At 42.2% G+C, this 22,527-nt stretch overlaps 1 protein-coding gene across 1 annotated transcript in view; it reads right to left on the bottom strand.

Annotated features, from left to right (window-relative positions):
- Positions 1 to 22,527, bottom strand: part of IRAG2 (inositol 1,4,5-triphosphate receptor associated 2) — a gene marked incomplete at its 5' end in the record, with an annotated part of 34,654 nt that overhangs the window by 11,257 nt on the left and 870 nt on the right. The window contains 22 exons of the mRNA XM_083859768.1: positions 488 to 573; positions 1,338 to 1,485; positions 2,585 to 2,693; positions 3,507 to 3,572; positions 4,489 to 4,550; positions 6,332 to 6,494; positions 6,933 to 7,047; positions 8,460 to 8,623; positions 11,286 to 11,387; positions 11,659 to 11,772; positions 13,680 to 13,779; positions 13,866 to 13,930; positions 14,016 to 14,075; positions 15,881 to 15,937; positions 16,508 to 16,585; positions 17,643 to 17,693; positions 18,000 to 18,117; positions 19,267 to 19,425; positions 20,410 to 20,488; positions 20,569 to 20,645; positions 20,848 to 21,028; positions 21,877 to 21,978. Of these exons, the coding sequence (XP_083715894.1) occupies positions 488 to 573; positions 1,338 to 1,485; positions 2,585 to 2,693; positions 3,507 to 3,572; positions 4,489 to 4,550; positions 6,332 to 6,494; positions 6,933 to 7,047; positions 8,460 to 8,623; positions 11,286 to 11,387; positions 11,659 to 11,772; positions 13,680 to 13,779; positions 13,866 to 13,930; positions 14,016 to 14,075; positions 15,881 to 15,937; positions 16,508 to 16,585; positions 17,643 to 17,693; positions 18,000 to 18,117; positions 19,267 to 19,425; positions 20,410 to 20,488; positions 20,569 to 20,645; positions 20,848 to 21,028; positions 21,877 to 21,978 (2,256 nt within the window). The remainder of the gene's footprint in view (positions 1 to 487; positions 574 to 1,337; positions 1,486 to 2,584; positions 2,694 to 3,506; positions 3,573 to 4,488; positions 4,551 to 6,331; positions 6,495 to 6,932; positions 7,048 to 8,459; positions 8,624 to 11,285; positions 11,388 to 11,658; positions 11,773 to 13,679; positions 13,780 to 13,865; positions 13,931 to 14,015; positions 14,076 to 15,880; positions 15,938 to 16,507; positions 16,586 to 17,642; positions 17,694 to 17,999; positions 18,118 to 19,266; positions 19,426 to 20,409; positions 20,489 to 20,568; positions 20,646 to 20,847; positions 21,029 to 21,876; positions 21,979 to 22,527) is intronic.

Below are 22,527 nucleotides of genomic sequence, written 5' to 3'. Positions count from 1 at the left end.
GAAAGCATAGCTGAGTACATCAGCTGAAGGGAAGCTCCCCTACAGCAAAGATGGAATTTTTCAGCTGTTACATGGTGCCCGTGGGAGAAAGCGCAAAGAAAGGCGGTACTCCCAACTGAAGCATCCTGTGTGGCTCCTTGCAGGTGGAGAAAAAGAGCTAAAACACTCAGTTCTTCCCTGGCAGAACCAACTGTTACTGCAGAACCAGCACTGTCTCCAGCCTTGAAACCACATTTAAAACACTCCATAGCTAAAAGCATAACCTAGTTGCACATGAACATGAAGACATTTGGTTTTATAACCAAGGTATTGCAGAAACATATCCAAACAGAAGGGAACACCCCCCCACAGCACCCTGCTGACTGAGGGACTCCATCCACTGTGGAGCAGTGCTGATTTATAGCTGAGCCATCTGGACCTGGGTCTGAGCAAGGCATGAAATGCTCGAGCCTGTTCAAAACCACATCTCGGGCATCAGAGGCAGCACTCACCTTAGCAAGTGAAGAGTCCATCATTGTAATGGAAACAGGAAGGTCTGCATCAGTGTAGTCATCAGCAGAGCATATTTTCCACCTGGCAACACAGGCTTTATTTGCATATTGCCCAAACAACAGAGAGATAGAGTGCCCATTTTCCTTAAGCACATAACAACTGAAGTCACCACACTCTGTGCAGTCAGTCAGCTGGTCTCTCAGGGAAAGAAATTCATCACCAACATCAATCCCTCCTCCCCCGAACAGCCCTTTTCCCAACCTCCTCCACACTGCACAATTCTACAGAAAACCAGTGGCAAAAGCTTCGAGAGCTGCTGAGTCTCTTGCTGCAGACTGCCTGCTTCTGCACCTTCAGGAACATCCTTCTATTCTAAAATATTCACTGCAATTCACTTCAGCTTTCATAATCTCAAGCAGTTTAATCTCTATTTTAAAGATCTAAGGAGGCAGCTTGATAGGCAAGGACCTCAGAATTCCTGTTCTAAGTTCAGCAAAAAAAGAGAAGCGACTCCTCAACGCCAATAGGATTTTGGCACCTAATGGGAATGCTAATTGTGAGTTAAATGTGAAAAATAGGCAAGAATGCCTAAACCATGTCTCAGTCCTCCAGCATGAAATAGAAACCCCATTACTGTATTTGGCTGGTTACCAGCAGTTCCAGTAAGGAATTTTGGTAGCTGTGTATAGAAGCAAAGTGTTGCCCTGGATCACCATGAGCTGATCACCAGGTGTCCAGTATTCCCTCTAAGCGAGTCCCCTGCAGCTGAACCCAGCACACGGAATCTGCTAGACCCTGTTGACTCTTCCCCCCTTCACCCCAAAAAGGTTCCTTTGCCACCTTACCTGCATTCTCCTGATGTCACATCTGAGCTGGACATGTGTCCCACATCACACCTCTCCAAGGTGCAGCTTCCAGAGCTCTGCCTGCAAGGTTGCTTCCAGCTGTGCCCAGAAGGGTTATTTGGGCAGGAGATCTCCAGGGTCAGAGCATCTGTTAAGAAGGACAAGCATGAAAAGAGGTGGTCCTTGGCAAAGCTGGATTTAGTTACAAATAATTTTTTTGGCTAACTCTAAAATAATCAAGAAGCAAACCAACCAAGCAGAGATTTATAATAAGGCAACTTCTATCTTGGTAAGAAAGGGTTTGGTTGTGTGGCCTCAACTTGTTTTGTAGATGGAAAGTCTGGCAAACTGAAACAGCCCTCTTAGAGCAGTGCTTTGATAAAGAGAAGCAAAAAAAGTCCTATTTCCATTCCAATCAATACAGCCTGAAATTACACTTAAACATCCATAGTCTGTGTGAGAAGAACCTCTGTGTGGTACCAGCAGGGAAGATGCTTGTGTGTGAAATCCCAAACACAGCATACCTTGCAGCCCTGCAATGCATAGCCCTGTCAGTGGCTGCTTTTAATCCTTGTAAGGCTTGGGAGTCGCAGGGAAATTCAAACAACCCAGGAATGCAGGAGGAAGTAACAAATATAATTGGCTGGAAAAAGTGGGGCAGCCCAGAAGAAGAGAAGGTTGAGTTGACACTGGCCCAGGTTGCTCCATCTCCGGCAGTGTCCAAGGCCAGGCTGGACGGGACTCCGAGCAACCTGGGATGGTGGAAGGTGTCCCTGCTTATCTTTAAACTCCCTCCCCAAACCATTCTTTCACTCTATGATTTTATTCTCAGTAGCTCTGTTACTGTTCAGGTTGTTAAACCAGGACTGCCCTCAGCTCAGTAGCCAAGGAGCAGGACATCTCAGGGTGTGCCAGTCAGAGGGAATGGGGAGAACAGAACTCTGACCCTCTGGATCCAGACTGACAAGCATTCTGTCAGGAATATACTTGGATGTATGATTTACACCAATAGTTCGTTAAGGTTTTGGGAACTGTCAGTCAGGTAGACAGATAGCCACCTCTTCAGGCCTTTCACTGCCAGCACTGTAATCATGGTTCAGATTCCTGGATTACATGCAGAAATAGGTTAAAGCCCACAGCAGATTTTCCACACTCTAGCAGCACACTCAGCACTATTGAGACTGTTCTGTCAGCTCTTTCTATATTTCAGATGAAAGACAGAAATATCCAACACTACCAGGTCTTACCTAGCAGAAGGGAGCCGTGCCAGTGGGAAACACCTGAGGGCAGTGCCCAGGGAAAGTCAGAGTATGAGCTGGGTCCTTCACTCCATGGTTGTTTGGAGCAATGGAGATGCTAATTGAAAAAATAAGAAGTGCTGCTGTTCCACCACGCTGAATACATTAATGCCACCAACTCCCCCCACACACAGGCATCTGCATAATGTAACACCAACAGTTACACAAATACATCTTCTGTGGCTTTTTTGTCTAAAAAAGCAGAAGAGCTCATATCTTTAATGGGCAGAACAGTTACAGGAAGGGGCAGGATAACTAAACTTTACACTTGCAACAAAATGTGTTGGTTCAAGATAGGTCTGGAAATAAATCCTACAAAACCAGGCAAGACAAGCCTGAGAGCAGAACCAAAGATGCCACTCAAACCCTATGAAGGAGGTAAAAAGAAAAAGAAAAATCCACAAGGTAAAAAGAAAAAGAAAAATCCACAACACTATTTCAGCCAAGTCAATAGATGTCATCTGAAGATGGCATCTGAGAGCTTCTGAAGCAACATGTGCACAGCTATTTTTCACTTAATGTTGCTTAAACAATGAAAAATAGAAAAGAAATTGGAAGAAGTGCCATCTTCAGACTGATTTTTTTTTTCAAAAAATCAATTTATCACAAAGCTGTGTTGTGCTTCAGAGGCAGTGGGAACCTGGCTTTGCAATAAGGTTTGGAATATGCTTTTGTATGCATGTAAACACCTGCATGCACATACACACAGATATTGATCTCAAGTTATTTTTAGTGAATGTTTAACTCAGCAAAGTTTCTCATGAGGAAAGTTATTTATTTCCCTGAGGTGATAAAGAAAAAAACCTCCACCCAAATAAACCCAACATCTCATTTTAACAGGCCCAGCAATGATCACAGCAAGCACACTTACCTTCCCTTTTACATGTTCAGCTGACATGGGCAGCAGAGCGTAGTCACATTCTAACTCTGCACAGCACTGTTGTAGTAGACAGAGTTTAAGGCAGGCAGGTAAGGAAAAAAAAAACCAAAAAAGGAGAAGGACCATTACCACTGATTCTGAGCAAAATGCAACTCTATCTTTTAAACTGAACTACTTGCAGCTGTCAATTGCAAAACTGCAGCTGCAAAACTCTGCAGTTATTTCCCCTTGCTACTTTCAGCCTTTAATTCTCATGTACAAATATAAGTTTTATTCACATGCAGGTGGCCCAGGTTTGACTCTGCTCATCTGATGCTCCTGTCACAGCCTAGGGGACATTTCAGGACCTTCTGTTTGCTGTTAAATACCTGGTTGGTCTGAATCCAGAGTGCTAAGATCCTCAGCCATAGCATTCCTTACTAGAGCCAGTTGGGAAAAAAGTCTCTCCACTATGTTTCTCCCTCCACCCCCTCCTCAAGCTGAAGCAAGTAATTTTATTCAAAGCAAAGCACTCCAGAGTTATGTAATTTCCAACATATTTCTCCACAGAGGGCCACAAATGCTTAATTAATAACTGTTTCACTGTCTATTCCAGTGTCTGGATACTGAAGAAATCTTATAGTATGAGATTTTAAACATTTGTTTTCAAGCCTGTCTGCAGAAGTGAGGGCTGGTTGTGAGACAAAAATCACACCCATGCATCAGGGAAGGTTTCCCTCAGCCCCTTTTGATACAATCACTGAGAATCACAGTGAAGACCAACACCACACCTGTAAGTCCTGACACACTTTTCCCAAAAAGCTGAAAAAGGAAAATAATGTGCAGATTTGTACATACAGTTCATGTACATGTTAGAAGAGAAGATACCAGGTGCTGCCAAATTGTTTGCAGCTGGTCTCAGCTGTGTGGTCCTTCCACCAGAGCCCCTCCTGTGCAAGCCCATCTTCCCTGCTCCCAGCAAAAGGCACCATACCTGGCACAGCAACTCACAGAGTCGCCTCTGCAGCAGTTCCCATCTCAGGGCATTAGCAGTTACTATGAAGAGACATTTACAGGTCTAACAGGGTTCCTTTCAACTTGATAATGAGCAATCCAATGTTACAGCATCTCTAACTACTCCTTATCAGAATTTACTGCAGTTTGCATTAGTCTGGTTAAACTTGCAACAGTTTTTTTTCCCAGGAAAGAGAAAACACTGGGCATCTTCACCTGCAAATCATGGGCAAGGCTTCCTCACATCATTAGTGTTAGGATGCCACAGTTCCTTGTGAAAACAGATCCCTCACTTATGGCTTAGGGAAAGATAAGTGTTCGGCCTTTCCACCTGACATCCTGTACAGAAGGTGTAAAGTCCATGGGCTTGGTATTTGAAGCATTTTCCCTTCTTACCATGCAGGTGGGAGGAAGTAGGAGATTGGAAGGAGTAAGTGAGAAGGATACCACAGCCCAGCCCTTCAGTCAGAAGAGGCACCAGATCTGTCTGGCTTTCTACAGGAACCAATATAAAGCATTTTTATTCTTTCCTTCAGTGCCAGCCTTGTTTGCCTGTCCTGGTCTTCATAAGGCTTTACAACTTCTCTACACATCTGCCAGTTTATCTACAGAAAGATTTCTGTAAAGTAACTGGAGTAATTTAGAGCCAATGTTCTAGCCATTTTCAGAGTGGTGCTGGTTTCTTTTTTGTTGTTGTTGTTTTATTTGGATTTTTTTTTAATCACAGTGGCACTACTCTCACATCTGGGGTTCTCTCTCAATCTACTCAAGCTTACTTTGCAGAAGAACTTCATCTATTCAGAGCTGGAAAATGACAAACTATTTCCACTGTCATGCCACTTTTTAAGAACAAAATAAAGCAGCTGCACAGTTTGAGGGAAACATGAAGGCAACACGAGCGCACACAACAACAGCAAAACACTGGTCAGAGGGGAGCAAGCACAGTTGGGGGCATTTCTGCCATATCAATGCAAAGTTGTGCCTTAGAGCTAGAGTAAAGGGTTCCAGGGAACTTTTCCTGCAAGACAAACTGTGGTTTCACATGGAGCTGTTTTCAATGTGCACATACATATTGAACATATATGGTAAGTGCAAGCCTGAGGCCAAAACATTCAGGGGGCTGAAATCAGTCAATTCCTTTTTCTGTAAGAAAGTGAGCAGACTCCAGGGTTAGGAAAGAAAAACCCACGTGTTGTGGACTCAGATCTCTGCATTATTTAATTGCCCAGGTTATTGAGGTGCTGATATCAGGAAGTGAGTAAGAAAGAGGCAATATGAAGTTTCCATGGCTCTGTGGCAGAAGTTGCACGTGTACAAGGCAGTGACAGGATTGCTTTCCACTAAAGAGAGCAGCCTAACACCACGCAGATATTCAAAAACACAGAGCAGCCAACAGAACACAGAATGTAAAAAAATCAAGTCTGTTTGGTTCAGGAAGCTCAAGAAAGAGGGATGACTTTGTTAGGGATAAGGTGAGGAGCAGCACTTTTGGTAAAGGAGTACCTGTGCCACCCGTGGAGTTACTAATCCCCCTCCTAGGACTGGGGGTTTTGTCGGGAGCTTCTGAAGCTTTAGTGGGTCCCAACACCCACTCCTTGGGATCCCACCTGCTTCTCATCTCCAACAGTGGCAGATCTCTTCAAGGAGAAGGAAAAGTAGAGAAAAAGTGGGGGAAAAAAAATCCCAAAACAACAAGCAAGACTCCTCAGAGCATTTTACTGGATGATCTGCAGATCCATCCTGCTTTCCCTTGATGTAACTAAACACTAAAGTACTTGCCCATGCAAAAAGTGAATGCTGGCACATGGCCAAAAGTTACTCACTTTTGTGGTCTTCCACCTTCTCCTGAAGCAACTGGCAAGTGCTTGCTAAAGCTGCATTCACATCCCTGAGCTTCTGCTGCTCAGAAATGGCTTCCTCCAACTTGCTCTTCAAGGATGCTGCTTCCTCACAAGCAGAGTGAAATGCTTCAACTTGATCCTCCGCCTAAGCACAAAACAATATTTAGAGAAAAAAGAAAGGAATAAAAAAATAAAATAAAGCAGCCTGGCTAGCACAAGGAGCCTCTACAGTTCATGTAAATGAAACCAAACTGCATCTGTTCTTTCTCAGGAAGTGATAAAGCTCCCTCTGAACTTCTGCATTTTTACGTTGGGGTGGACCGTGTATGGAAGCTATTTTTGGGCCCTTTTTTTCCCCTCTTTTCTTTTTTTTAAGCCACCACAAATATGCAATGCTGCCTCTTTCATCAGCAAACTGTTGTCACCACCCCCTCAAATTTTACTTCCTCTGCTGGTTCCACTTTTGCAGGGAGGCACACCATTCCGAACACGCGATTCCCTTCCCCGAGGGCAGCCGCACGTTGGACGCGGCCCTTTTGCATCCTCTGGTTCCCCGCACAGAGGGAACTGGGCTGCCCCTTACGTGCTTGCTGGCATCCTCCAGCTGCTGGGTGGCTTTTTGCAGCTCTAAACGCAGGGATTCTGCCTGGCTAGCAGTTTCTTCTTGTAGCAGTTTGGCAGTTTCTACCTCGCGTTGCCTGTGGGGCGAGAGAACACAAACCACAGCCCGTCAGTGACATTTCAGAGCAGGCTGGCCCAGGAGGTGACACACTCCGCCTGCTGGGACGGGCACCAAAAGTCAGCTGTCACACTCTGCAGCTCCCCAGGATCCAGCATCAGGGAATCAGACAGAGGTTTTCACAGCAGGAAGGAGACGAAGGCTTTCTGTGACATTTCTGGGTACCACAGGGGAATCACGAGAGAACTGTCAAGGAGCAAGAGCTCAGTGGGGCAAGCTTGTGCAATTTGGGCAACAGAATGCGTTATCTCAGGATGAAATAGTGGAGGAACATAGAGTCAGTCATTCTAGAAAAAGATACCCTGGAGCTATTACTGCTTCATTGGATTGATTTCTTCATGTTTGAAAGGGAATTTTACTCGACAGCAAGCAGATACCATCAGAACTGGTGCTAAAGAGGATGGCTTTCAATGAAATCCTTCTTTTCCAGCACAGAAACCTTTGCCCATTGGCCCATTTCCTCCCTAACGCTCTTCAGTTTTCTTTTTTTTTTCTTTCATCACAAACCATTTTGACACAGAGAACTTTAAGAAACCAAGGCATGAGTATTTTTGTCAGCTCATTTCCAGGTGGAGGGTGAGCATGTAGGAGGTGGCTCAGTGGAAGGTAAGTCAGGTCAAAGTGTGGTACAACTGCTCTGCATCAGGTCTTGGGGCTGCCAAGCCCTAGAGACATCCCAATCTCAGGGACAGGGCTTGGAACAACCTGGAAGGTGTCTAATGGAAGGTGTCCCTGCCCATGGCAGGGGCTTGAAACTGGATGATCTTTCCAGCCCAGGCCATTTTATGATCCTATTTCTAAGGCCACAACTCACAGAAGGAACCATATGCCATGAAAAGTTACATTTTCATATTTAATGACGACTCATTGAAGCTACACCCTTGGGAAACTGAGACATCCTCTTCCCTGAGCCTAGCAACTGTATCCCAAAGCAAAAATACCTGCAGGCAGATATTTAACAGCCCTCTTGCTTCACACAAACCCAGCAGTTTTTTTAATGGCTACATCTTCTTGATAGGTAGTGCCCTCATGCTTTAACTTCTCAGTCTGTGGTCTCCCTGGTGTTTTCAAAGACACCTCCAAGACTGTACATCAGTTCTGACACAAACCTTAACTCCCACACAGTGCAGACCTTGTGCTAAAACCAGATCCACTCTCCAAAACACAAGATCATTTCCTCTGTGAAAAAAATTCTTGAGAATTCAATAGACTTTGTTCCATAAGAAAACCCACCCCAAAATAAGATAACTAAACAGGTAAGTAACCAAGGAAAAAAACCCAACAAACCAAAACAGAACACCAAACTAAAACACAACCAAACCCAAACCTAACCCCCTCCCCGCAAAAGACAGACATGCTTTGAAGGGGTACCTAGCAGAGAGCTCTTTCTTTAGATGAAGCTGTTCTGTCTTGGTTCTCCTCAGGTTGCCTGCCACTCGAGTAAAATCCTTGTCTAAGGAGTCCTTGCATTTTTCCAGAAGCTGGAGTTTCCGGGTCCAAAGATGTCTTTTTTCTCCTAGTTCTTGCTTGAGAGCCTATGGAATTTTGAAGTTGCCATGTGGTTAGAGGAGGAGCAGAGCCAGAGAATGAGCCAGAGCCTTAATTTACACAGTGAGAAATGAGTTCTCTGCTCCACCAATTAATGTCATCACCTACACATACATAATCCCACACTATCAGAATAAAGATAAAAGGTGCCCAGATACAGCAACCAAAACCGTAACTTATAACAGGAAGTTTTAATAAAGATCATCTTGCAGGAAGCCCTAAAATTGATAATTCAGGCTTCTGTGGCCCTTGCCTCAAAGTACAACTGAGCCCACTGGTATCAAATTGAGTTTGTATTACAGCAAAATAAATGAAATAACCAAGAACCAATAAAACCATATTTCTGTTTGTCATACACGCCTGGCAGATGATCTGTCCCAGGGATGATCCTCACCATAAAGGCTTTTCAATTTACCTCTGGTTTGTAGAAGGAAAAGGGTAAAAAAATAAGCATTAGGTAACACTGAACTCTATTTCTCTGGACAGTGACTTGCAGTATAAAGTAAAGAGAAGAAGAATCCAGTGTTCTCTCTCTGACCTTGCTCAACTGAACACATGAAAGAGTGTCCTCAGCTTTTAAAGAATGCTTAATGAGAGTCAAACAGAGGTCAGGAAAGAATGAAGTTTATATTTCTGGCATTTTGCAGCAACTCTAAGGGGAAAACATCAATCTTACAAATATGAGCCATGTTATCTGCTTGCAAGTTGGAGTCTGATGCTCATAAGCTTCAAATAAAAAAAAATATCACATCAAGTATCATGCTTGAAAAAAAGCAGAGAAAAAGGCAGTTTTTGCTGATAGGTTTCCTATGATGACATGGGATGTGACCATGTGCAACTGCCCACATCCTGAAGATCTATTTCTCAGCCAAGGCAGGCAGCACTCACTCACAGAAATACCATAATTTGAAACTTAAGTAGTGTAGACTTATCATGGCATGTGTACCAGCCTTATCTCCCAGTAGAGGGTAAAAAATATTTTGCTGTCACTATATATACTTAAATGCATGCATATATGCACAAAACCATAAGCACGTTTCAAGTTGGCTTTATGTCTATTAGCCTTTAAAAATGCCTTTGGAAATACTAAACCCCAGCAAAACATGTCCATAATATATTTTACAAGAAACACTGGGCAAGGCTTCTAGTAGCAACTTTTGTTGACAAACTAGTTAAATCTTGGGCCCTGTGCTTTCTCTGAGGCTGAAAGGATCTACTTTGAATCTCTCTCCTTTATTTTGGAGCTACTGTTGTTCAGCTCCATGCACAAAACTTCACACTTATCTGGCTTGCTCTGTCTAGGTGAAGATAATTTTTGACATGAAGTCACTTCCCATCCCCCACAGGAGCCTAAAGGATGGGACCTTTTATTTTTGAAGGATTTTGTTCTTTCTTGATCTGCTGTTAGCTCAGTTTCCAAATGCATCACTCTTTAGGAGCCAGAATAAGTTTCATTTGCCACAATCAACTCCAACCCCCACACTAAAAGTCTTTTAGCTTCACATGTTTAACAGGAATATGATCCCAATGTGAATGTAACTTCACAAGTGTTTTTCAGCTCTGACAGCTTTGAAGGAGGAGGTTTTCAGTCAAGACCAAAAAGCTACAGCAATTCACGAGCCAGCAGTTTGCCAGAGTCCACCCAAAGTCACATCTGGGTGAAGAGAGTGAGATGACTGCACCTCCTCCAAGGGGAAGGTTTCAGGATTTACCTGAAGAAAAATTATAAAAAAAACCAGCTCCAGGACTGGAGGCTCCCAAGGATTGCTCCAGCCCTGCCCAGGAAACATTAAGAGGCCCAGCTGCACCATTCTGCAGCACTAGAGGAAAAAAAGGTCACTTTTCTGCCCAAAGAATCAACAGCTCAAGCAGCACATCCCCTGGTGGCACCTGCTGTCACCCAAGGGAGAGGAATTGAGGGGTTTGACATCCATTAGGGAGCTGAAAAACAGCACTAATGTACAGCTTGGGGTTGGTGGAGCATTCTAAACAACCGATCAGCAGAAAGGAGCAGGTTGGAGAAAAAGCCACGCCCAATAAGGTGGAAATTTCAGAAACTGTGCTGTTATAGGGGAGAGGAGGGGTGAAACAAGAGTGTTTAGTTGTGTCCACAGGCACTGGCTATTACGTGGGGAAGATATTTTTACCAGTACCTTGAGCAAAAGGCTGTGCTTGCAAGCTTCACTAGAGGTATAAAGAGTAGGAGAAATACATTTTGCAAGATTAAGTTGTAAAACAAGGTTTTGTTGAATTTTTTTCCATGGAATATACCCAGTAAAAGCAGAACTCTTTGCCTTTCACAACAAAATAAACCCTATGGAGGTTTTGATTCAGAGATTTGGTTATAAAGCCTCTTCTGCTAAGTGACCTGCTTCACCTACTCTTCTCTTCAAAGAGAGTTTTAACTAAGGGAGCTCTTGCACAAGACAAGGCAGCAAGGGCACAGCACGTAAGTGAGCAGCAATCATCCTTTTCCTCCCCCAAAATCCCCAGTAAAAGATATTTCTCTCCATGCAACCATCTCTGACCCACAGATAGACTCTGATCGCCAGTAATAAATACACACAGCATGCAGCAGCAAAATACTCACCTGAAGTTTCTGCACAGCCCCACCATTTCACTAAATGCTTCAGAGAAACTGTTACTCACCACAAGTTTTCTTTCCCAGGCCTGTTGCATGTCCTCATCAGGATCTTTTACCCATTCTAATGAAGCCATGACAAGGTCCTCTGCTTCAGAGACTTCCTCTTGCTGAAAAACAAAATAAATCCCTAACGACCTCCCCAAACTACAGCATTTTTAGTGCTCATCTAAAACAACTCTGCCCAGAATTACCCAGGATATAAATTAGTGTTAGAGTAGGTGGCAAGTGATCTTGTTAAACCATGACTCCCTACAATCTCAAACTATTCTTATTTTTTCAGAAGGAACAAACATAATCTGATTATCAACGCCTGGAGAATTCCTAATTAAATTGCCGATCATAGACAACACCCTTGTCCATGTAGGCTTTGCCACTGACCAGGTTTTGCATGATAGTCTTGAATTTTTCTCCTGCATATTCAGGCCCCTGAAGCAGAAGCAGCACTTCACGGTCCAGTGTTTCATCCAGGGATGTCCATTCAGTCCTGATATTCTTTGAAGAGATGGAAGAGCCAGCTAGTTTGACATCCCCTTGTTACAAACCAGCATCAGTGACATTTTGACTTTCCTCAAGCACCCCTGCTCTGTATTTACCAGAAGGTCAGAGGTACCAAAACTTGAAGCTCGGAAAAGCGTTTTCAAAACCATCACATCAATGGGGATTAAAAAAAAAAAACAAAAACAAACCAAGCCAGTCAAGCTGAGCTGCTGAGTGATCCAGTGTAAATATTCATGTCAGGGCAGAGAAGAGGAAGTCAGTAATTAGTTATCTTTATTCAGAGGAGCCTTTACCAAGTGATGAATAAGCACAGCCCTTCCTCACAGGTGACTCGGTGGAATCGTGTCTCGCTGCAGCGTTTGAAGGGCAAACACAGTGAATCACTGGGGCTCTGGGGAGCTGCAATATGGGATGATATCTTAACTCCCCAAAGCTGCCTAGCCAAGCCTACCTCTCCTTTCTGGGCCTGAAGTTTTATGCCATTTGTACATTTCTGTTGTTGTTGTTATATAAGCTAACTCTTTGCAAGTGCACCTTGTACAAAAATAAGCAGAAATCACTCAGCAGCATTTCTCTGCTGTCAGCTGTGCTGCACAACTTGTATCTGAAGGGAAAACAGCACACAGGGAAGGATGGGACTCCATGGGATTGTCTAAGGAAATGGGAACAGAATAACTCAGCTTAAAAATCAGAACCAAAGCCATAATTGTAGCAGGATACCCTGCCTAAACTGGCATAAAACAGCTTCAAAACTTGCAAAAATTATGGATTGATAAGAGGGTATTAATGCTGATGTTGGCATTGGAGAAGGCAAAGATGGGCCTGATTCCTTGGTCCCAAAATTAAAAATTCTGAGGATGTGAAGAACAATGTTTCCTGACAAACTGGCACCAGTGTGGAAGTGCCAGGAAAAGCTCCTGACAAAGGGCAGAACAACCTGAGTTGGCACAACTGGCCTGGGAAGATTGTCAGTCGATCACTTTATACCATAAAAACCTAGTCCCCCATCTTAAAGTCAGGGGTTTCTGACACACCCCTTCTAGCAGGTGTGTGTGGAGATCCCTCCCTCAAGTGGGGACACCCCTCAAAGTTACTCCTTGGAGGTGAAAAAAAAAGATTTGCCCATGGTGATCCGTACGGGTGAGGAGCAACAAACTGTTTAACAATTATTGGCTTGGAAATTATTGGTTTAATAGCTAGTGCACTGCACAAGTAAGTTCTAAGTAAATAATTCTGATTGAAGTATTTTTGCCTAATCATTATTTTTATTTACATAAATAACTTATTTTATTCATTTAAATATATTTGGTTTGCCATCAGAGGGGCTGATCAGAGTTTCAACAATACATTAGATTAAGACCCAACAACATCAAAATTCTCACTCTAATGCTGAATTTCCTTTCTCACTACAGCTGACTTCAAAGAAAAAGAAGCCTCCTCTTTCACAACTGAAAAAATCATTGTTCATGTGTGGTGTAGGCAGCAGAAGCAGCAGACCTGTCAGTTACTTTCTGCAGCATAAAAGCATTTAAATATTGGAAAACTGATATCTTCTCCTATCAGTCTGTTCTTCTGCCAGCTAAATGCATGACCCAAGCCCAGATTTACTTTGTAGAGCAGAGGGGGTTGGAACTGGATGATCTTTAAAGTTCCTTCCAACCCAGGCCATTCTAGGATACTATGAGCTAATTTTTTTATATCTACAAGTGTTTTGTTTGCTCTTCTTTGGACTTTCTCCAAGGTGCTTGGAACTATATTGCAACTTTCTCATTCTGTGCTTACATGCTAGGATTAATGGCTTCAAATTCCAGTTATCTAATCATCTACAGGGAATGAGCTTTGTTCTGCCTCTGCTGATGCAAGACAACTGGGAAGAGATTAATTTAAGGTTTAATTCATACCTCAGAAGACTGTGCAAGCTCTAGTTCACAGTGCAGTGAATTCATCCCTTCAGAAATATTGCTGTTAAATTTATACAGCAATGGGAAGCTCAACCCGTTCCTAAAAGAAGCAGGAAAAAATGATGTATCAGTCTTGTTTGGACTTCTGATGAACTGCCTTTCCTGGGATTTAGCCACAGTACTCACGAGATCAGCTCTTGCTGCATGTGTTGGATGTTCTCCAGCAGTTTATTTTTTTCAGCCCTCAGTGTCTGAAACATCCATGGGGTTTGGTTAGAGGCTGGCTTTGCCATGCAGGATCACCACAGGCCAAACCAAACCAAACCCAACCCATACCTCTATTATTGAGGAACACTCCATAATGGTTAACTTGAGTTCCTTGATGTCCTGCTCCTTCTGCAGAGATTGTGGGGAAAAAAGAAAACAACCAAAAATTATATTCAATCCTCCATCACAGTGGATGCATGATTTAGCTTAAGCAGCAACCTGATTATGACATAAAAGTAGCTGTGAATTTAAAAGAATACAGTGAGTTATCTTACATATTAAACTAACAGAAAGCACTCAGATAACCTTTCCTACCTAAATTCTGAAATTAAGGAGACAAATCCTCTTTTTCAGGTACTATACTTTATTATTCACCTGGTTTCAGGTCCAACAGATTAAACTAGACAGAAGCACTCTAATTTTACTTCAAAACATGGTCTATATTATATGCCAACATGAGTTTTAATCCCAACTGACCCTTCAAACAAATTACAATGTTCCAAGTTGACTTACTTTTCGTTATTAGAGTGTCACACTCTGTAGATTAAATATGACCTAACAAAGGCTGAAAGAGTCAGCACTCATGGTAAGACTGAGGAATTGGTAGAAGAACCACCTTTCTTAGCAGCTAACACTGAGCTCCAGTAAGGTTATGCCATTCCAACAAAAGACACTGCACAGACAGCAGAGCATTTATAAGAGAAAACAGAAATTTCAAGTAGGAGCTCTTGTCCTCTCACACTTTTATGAGTCCTTCCTACTCTGTCTTTAAAAATCATTGAGCCTTTTGAAAGAGATGAAGTGCAAAGAAAGCTAAGTAGGAAAAGTGAGGTTATAGAACCCAATTATCCTAATGCCAACAATTAAAGTCAGTTTTCCATGCCAGTTTCTTCAAAATTACACCATCCACTCACATTTATCCACATGTAATCTAGCAGTCTACTTTCAAAATTCCCATTTAGTCAATAGACTAAGAGACTCTTGTTAAAATAAAATGATTCTACTGAGCTCACAAAAGCTTTGAGTCATTCAAGTAAGGGAAAGTGAAAGCTACTTAAAAAAATAAAAAATAAATTGCACCCTTAGGCTGCTTCTGGAAAAACAACTACACCAAAACCATTAAAACACTCAGCTACAAAGTTGTCAGCTGGATCACACCAAAGTTCAGTTCTCTTTTTTACTATTTGAATTCAGCTGCAGTCACTTTGCAGGGAGTCCAAGAGTCAAATATTTTATCAGGATATTTATAGCATGTTCTGCTAAGTAGAAACTCCAAAGGCATAGAAACCTCTTTGCATAATTCATGAATCCAGAGAATGCCAGCAGGTATGTATAGTCTCATGTCTTTGTTTTCTAGTATAAAATGCATGTTTAAAAACATCAGAAATGCTCGCTCCTCAACGAAGCCTAGATAATTACACTTCAGCAATAAAAGGACAAATTTCCTTTTCCACTGGGCTCCAAGTCACCATTCCTAGTGACACAAACAATTTTCAGTAAAAAACATGAAGGGAAAGAACTTCTGTTTGTCCCTGCTGAAGGAAGTATATCTTTTAGAAGTTTCCGGACATTTTGTCTGACGTTTACAAGTTTGTTTTAATAGGTTGTGATTTAAAAAAAAAAAAATAAAATCCTGAAACCTTTAATTATGCTGACTCATAACCAGGTCCTAAAGTAGAGCTCGCCTACTTTGAAGCCATTTATAGCATCAGGTTCTGCAGTGTGAGAAGAGTAGAAATAAAAGTGCCACAGTGAATACTACTGCCTTGCCTTTTTACAAATACTTCCATCAATACAGACCAGGAACCTGGGCCGGTGGAAGCTGTCCTGTCCATGGCAGGGGGCTGGAACAAGGTATCATTAAGGTCTCTTCCAACCTGAATTATTCTGTAGTTGTGTGGTTTTCAGTCAGTAATGAAGTAAAAGCAACTAACCTGGATCAGGCTTGCCTCTTTATTCACCACAGTGCTCTCATAGATATGGGCTTGGATCTGAAGAATGAAAAGATTAAAAAAACCCCACAGCCATCAGTACAGACTGCGATAAAACTCCACTCCCTCTTTCCTACTAGGAAGGGAAAAAGTATCAATGTTCCTTGCTTAGAAAAATCAAATTCTTCTTTGAATACCTTGTGTGGTATTTGTTTCAAAGTACAGATCTTGTACCCAGTAAGGAGTGAGAGCATTCTCAACTTTCAGTCACCTTTGGTTCCTCCCATCTGTCCAGGCCAATATTTTCAGCAACATCTCAAAGCATGACCTTAATGTATTTTCTTGAATAGCGAGGAAAAGGTATTAAAAAAAAAAAACCACAAAAAACCCCAAAAAAAACCCCTTGGAGGAAAGAATGAAACTGTGGATTGTTTCTATCAGCCTAGTTTTAGCCTCCAGACAGCAATTTCCTTGGTGAAAGCTGTCACACTCTCCAAACTACCATTTTACTGCAGTCCTTCAACACAGAGAGGTTCAGGGCTCTTTGCCTTCCAGCAGCAGAAATTCCCCCTTCACTAGAACCAAGTAAAATCCAGGACTTTTTATTCCTCTCAGCTTTGAGATGCTTACTTGAAGCTGTGCTGCGTTTTTAGACAGCTCCAAAATCTTCTTTTGCATCCCGTTGGTGTCCATGCTATTCCTAATAATCTAAACAAGACACAGAGCGTTTAGGCACAGCTGAATGGATTGACAGCTTCTCCTTGAAGAAACCAGGCAAAAACGACATCTCCACCCCCAAGCTGCTGCCTACTCTCAAGCACTACCAGCATTTTTGCACATACATTGCATGTGTTTGCCCCACCAAAACTGCTTCTGCTCCTTTTCCCACCCAGAGCACTGGTAAAAGAGAAAATCCCTCAAAATGTGATTAATGACCACTACCAGACCTGGAAAAGCCAAAGAAAAGTCAGCCCTGCAGCATCAGAATTGCAGTTTAATAGCTCTTTGGACTAAGGAGTTTTGCAGTAAGACTGATCTTAAGGTTCTTTTTTTTACTATGTTTGATTTAACCTGTTTCTCTATTGCCCCCTGAATAGTCTGAAATACAGCCTGTAAGCAAGCATTAAAATATTTTATCACCTGATAAAAACTAGTTTATAAAATATTTGCTCTGATGCAGTTAAAAAAAATAGAATGAACAGCTCTTCTCTGAATAAAAACAAGCCTAGGGATATTCTGCTGATGGAGCTGCACTCCCTTAAAGACTCTTGTAGGTCCTTGGCCAGTGTCAATGGACCCATCTGTGAGTGGAGACCCCACCCACTACATTTTAAAATTATTTTTGTTATGTATTTTTGGTATTACAGCTCTATACAAGATTCCTTCTTTGGATCATAAGGGAGGAAAACAAAAGTGAATATGAAATGATAAAAGTGTTGAATGGAGATTGTTTCAATATAGAGTTTGTGTATTTATAGCTGTGGGAACCAGAAATACATGGAATTTGCCTATAAATCTTGGAAAAAAGGTGGTGGTGGGGGGAAGTAGCTTGTCTCTGTCCCTATGCTTCCCTAACCTCATATCCTTACTTACCCAGCAAGTGGAAAATATGAAACACAGTGAAACCTCAAGATATAAAGTTTTATGACAAATCAGCCTTTTAAAATGTTAGATATTTTGATAACCTAATCAGCATGCAAGGCTTCAAAGTCTTAATGGCAAATTTCAGCTAGGCAAGAACATGTCAACTTATGATTTATTTTACCTCTTCCTGGAGAGAAGTAATTTTGATGTTGAGAGAATGATTTTCTTTTTGCTGATCAAGTTATGGAAAAAAAAAGAAAAACAGAAAAAGAGAAAAACAGATTAGTTAGTTTTAGCATGTAAAGTTCAACAGCAAAACAGCAACAGACCACAAACACATCCAGAGCTGTGGTGTTGAATCCCTTTGTTTCAGAGAGCACATAAAAAGGGGAGAGCTGAGGCTGGTGCAGCTCATGAGCCTTCCCTGAAGATACAGAGAAGGTCTTTCTTCAGAGTTTTAACAGCCTGAGCAGCCTCACCACTGTCACAGCAAGGTGTGAGGTGCTGTACCAGGGAAACAAGAAGCAAGAGCACCTACTAGCTGTTTGTTCTGCCAAAGAATCTGCTCTCTCTTCTCTTCTGACAGGTTCAGGTTGTTTCTTGCTTCCTCCAGCTCTTCTTCCAGAGATTTGGCTTTCAACACAGACTGCTGGATGCTGCACAGGGGGAAGCATATCCAGAGAAACTTTAGCCAGTTAATGTTGGTTGTTTAGATGGCTGGAAATAGAGTGTTTTTAGAAGCCACCAGGGACTTATTTTTTGGCACAGATGCTTAACAGAAGAGCAACAATCAAGTTTAAGCCCATCATTTCTGTCCAGGAAGCAAAAGCTCATGGTTCTACTTCCTATTTATCACTCCCTTCCACTCTCACAGTGAGGGATAAAACCCCATCCAAGACAGGTGGATGCAAACAAAACTATGTTAAATATATTAAAAAATATTTAGCTTGTTATAGTTAAATATATCATGTTACCTGAGCACAAATTCATCTTTACAACACTTCATAGTTTACAGTCGGGGAAACCATTTCAATTCAGCATTCAAGGATGAGCTCTGCACCATTTTCTTACCCTAATTTGATAAACCCCAAACCATGTATTAGAGCAACAGGCAAAGCCCTTTTCCAAGCAAACTTGATCCTGCAGAGCATCCCAAAGCAGGTGGTCCCACATAAGGCACATGTCCCATGCCAGCTACCCTGTAGAAGTCTTGCCTTAATCTCCCCTGAAAACCCTGGGAACAGCTTGGCAGCTGACCAAACCATATCACAGGGTAATTAATTAGGCCAGATAAACACAATGAAAAACGGGCTCGTACTCACAGCAGTGATATGTCCTCAGGCTACAGAAAGGCTGAACAAGTGACACAATTCACCTCAGTCCATCAAATGAGTAGCAAAATAGCTTTTGGCCACTCATTTCTGCTTGGCAGCAAGAATGTGGTCTGGGATTGGAAGCCTTCCAGTGCTTGGCTCTTCTCTTGGTAATATGTCTTCTTATATATATTGGGGGTGGTTTTTCTTTTTTTTTTTTTTTTTTTTTTTTTTTTTCCTTTAGCCTGAGATTCTCCCTGTGTGCACCCACACCACCACATGCTGCAGGAACTTGGCTCTGAGATGAATGATTTTATGAGAACCAGGATGGGCAGAGCAGAACAATCATGCAAGAGGGCTAAACCTTACAGGTATTGCATAAAGTCAAGTAAGTCACTGTGATGAAGCAATGGTGAGGAGAAGAGCATGAAAACAAGGCTGGAAGATCACAGCTCTGCCCATGGCAGGCCTGGTGCTACCAGGGCCCCTCACCTTTTTAATTGTTGATGTAGATGCTCATTATCTGCCAGGAGCTTGCTGTTGGTCTCATCCACAGCTTCCAGGGTGAGCTTCAGCTTGCTGTTCTCCTCCTGAAGCTTCTGGTTGTTGTACTGCAGGTCCGCAACACAGGTTATCAAGTCAGAGGTCTCCCTGTCCCGGGAAGTAACAAAGCCAGGAAAGAGTGAGAAAGGTGATTTCACCTACTTCAGATGTTTAAAACATCCTACTGCACTGATTGGAGGTGAGAGGAGAGCCTACAAAGGACTTGCGATGCTGCAGTGTCCAGTCATTTGCTCTGCCCAGGGATAATGGAGCATCTCCAAGTCAGTTTTATGGGCACCAAGAAGTTTGGTTTTAAGCACTTTTTCTGCTCCCAACAACTGGAGTTTGCTGTCAGAAAATGCCACAGCTGGATGTCTGCACAAGAGTACTTTAAGATTTTGCTAATCATCTCTTGGGCCACTAATGAGGCTTCTGTATTTACTCTGTAATTTCTGGGTCCTTTCTTTTCCCTCAAGCCACCTCCTCCCACTTTACGCTTTCTACCAAATCATTCTTTTGAGACCCTGAGAAATTACAGGGAAGCATTAGAGAACAATGTTGGATTTCTGACTAGGCATAAACTGCAAATGGAACTTCTGCTCTTTGTTAAGTGCTTTGCCATTAACAGAGTCCAAATCACAGACATTGCTACTTCTACTACTACTACTACAAAAAAAAAACCCAACAACTCTCAACAAACTCCCTATCATAAGAAAAACAACCCCAAACAAAACCCAAGACCAGATTTTCAGGACTTAATGTCTTCTTAGTGTGATACAACTAAGAATTTGATGGAGAGAAGGAACCAGTTTGAACAGGGAAAGACACAACAAACATCTGACCACAGATTAAAAAGGCAAATGGACACAGAAGCACACCAAGACTTCAGTAGGAAAAAATACTGGTTTTATTTTAAGTCTGAGCAGAAGCTGTGAGGAAGAAAAGTGACAGCATCAAGAGCTCCTGCAGACTGAGGTGAGCATTAAAATCTGCAAGGATAGTGTTCCAATATAAAGGTTCTAAGAATTTCTGTCAAGTGGTTCAAAGCTAGGAGTACTATAGTCTGAGAAAGAATTGCTTATGTGGACTCACATGTCTCCTTTAGATACATCACCCCCAAAGGCTTCCAGGCTTCCTGATGTGACATTCATCCAGACATGCATCTTTTTGGCTGAAAGAGATGGGAGTTTTGGTTATAGAGCAAGAAAGTGTTCTGTTTCCTGAACAGAAACAGAGTAAAAGGTTCTGCACCTTCAGAGATGTTTTTAGGTGCTGGAAATTCCAGGTCTTCCGTGCTTGCTGATGATTCCTCAGTAGCACCTTCTTCACTGAAAGAAGGGAGCATCAAGGGTCACAAAGTCAGCAGGACACTGGTCTGATTACCAACTATGTAACACTTCTAAAACTTTAGCCAAACCCAATGTTGTGGACATGGTGTCCCAACACCACTTTCTTTCCAGAGCCACAGAGGAAGTTAATAATCTCCTTCCATAGAAGACTTATGAGATAGATTTATTAAAATGCTGTTACCATTTTCTCTTACAGTCTTCAATCCACTCTCCCATGACAGCATGATATGTTTGCAGGTCCATGGAAATATCTTTGTGCTCTGGGTCAAGCATATTGCACAGCTCTTCAAGACCACTGTCCTCTGATTCCCGGCTGGTCGTGTGTCTCAGGTAATCAATTATCTTGGACACTGCCACTTTTCCTAAAGCAGAAACAGGGGTCAGACGGCAAAGCCTGGCAAGGCACCATGAGCTGCAAAGGGCCACACTATTGAACTGCATTGTAGCCAGTTGCCCTCAAGAGCTGTAGACAAGCAACTGATTGCTGTAGTTAGGGTCCGATCAGGGAAGGGGAGGAAAAAAAAAAAAAAAAAAAAAAAAAAAAAAAAAAAAAAAAAAAAAAAAGTAGTTTAGACATCATTTTATTTGAGGTTTTTTGGTTTTTTTTTTTTTTTTTTTTTTTTTTAGTGGTGGGTTTTTGTTTTTCTCTGTGTAAAAATCCACTTTGCTAGCTTTGTGGACTTCAGTTCAAGAGGAACAAAAGTTGATATGTGATACTAATCCTTGCTCTCAGGGCCAGGCTGGATGGGACTCTGAGAAACCTGAGACAGGGGAAGGTGTCCCTGCATATGGCAGGGGGATGGAATTAGGTGATATTTAATGTCCCTTCCAACCCAAACCATTCCATGATTCTATCACTTTCAGTCACATCCAAGGTGGAGCTGGGAGAAATTGTCTCTTGCTCTGAAGTTTTCCAAGTTTCTGGCAGGATAAAGACTGAAAGAAATAGTCATTTGCAATAAGGGTAAGTGCTAGTAATGTCTTGCTCCTCTCTTTCCCCTGTGCTAAAGCACTTCAAAGATTAGCAGGGGAAGGGTCAGGCACCATGCAAAAGAGCCACAGGCATTTATACATTTATTCTGCATCTGCCACAACACAGGCACCTACACATCTCAGAGCTTGGCATCTCTCAGGGACCATAACATGACCTGCACCTTGGAAATCTGTTGAGAGGAGAACAAAGAAAGAACAATGAAAAAACCCGGCAAACCTGTGTGGTGGATGTCACACGCACAGAAGATGGTGGTCAGCAGGTCCTCTTCACAGATCAAGCTCACATTGTACGGATTGTGCCCCAGAGTCTGCCTCCCTCCTGGGAAGAATAAACCTGTTATTGCCCATCTTTATTTGCTCATGGTGCAAATTTCATTATGGATGATAAACAACAAAACCAACTAACCAGCTTCCCCTCCAATAAAAACAGAGCTTTTACTGCTAAACCACAACAAGGACTGGTCATAGCTGGAGCCTCTGAGCTGGGAAGTACTCTGTGCATCTACTTTCATACACGTATTTTTGGAAAAACTTGGTTGTTCTGTCCATGGAGTGAATCTATGAAACAGGACATTTTAAGAGGCCAAGTATTTCTTCCCTCCCCCTCCAGATATTCTGTAGAGAAATCATTAGAGTTGAGTTAACTTATTAAGAAAACAATCCCTAAAATTAAAAGGACCACAAAAAAAAAACCCCACAACAAACAAACAAAAACAAACAAACAAACAAAAAAAACCACCCAAGAGCAACACCCAAACTCATGTATCTTCAAAATCAGTCTGATAGACAAGTCACAGGCTAAATTAAGAGCCAAATAAAATTTGGGTATTAAAAAAATGCCGTAGTACTAGCCAAATAGTAGTCTCAT

The sequence above is a fragment of the Zosterops lateralis genome, assembly GCF_965231275.1.
Source record: "Zosterops lateralis genome assembly, chromosome: 4".
Lineage (NCBI taxonomy): Eukaryota > Metazoa > Chordata > Aves > Passeriformes > Zosteropidae > Zosterops > Zosterops lateralis.
Note: the sequence above shows the minus strand (reverse complement) of the source record. Positions and strands in the feature narration are given on the sequence as shown.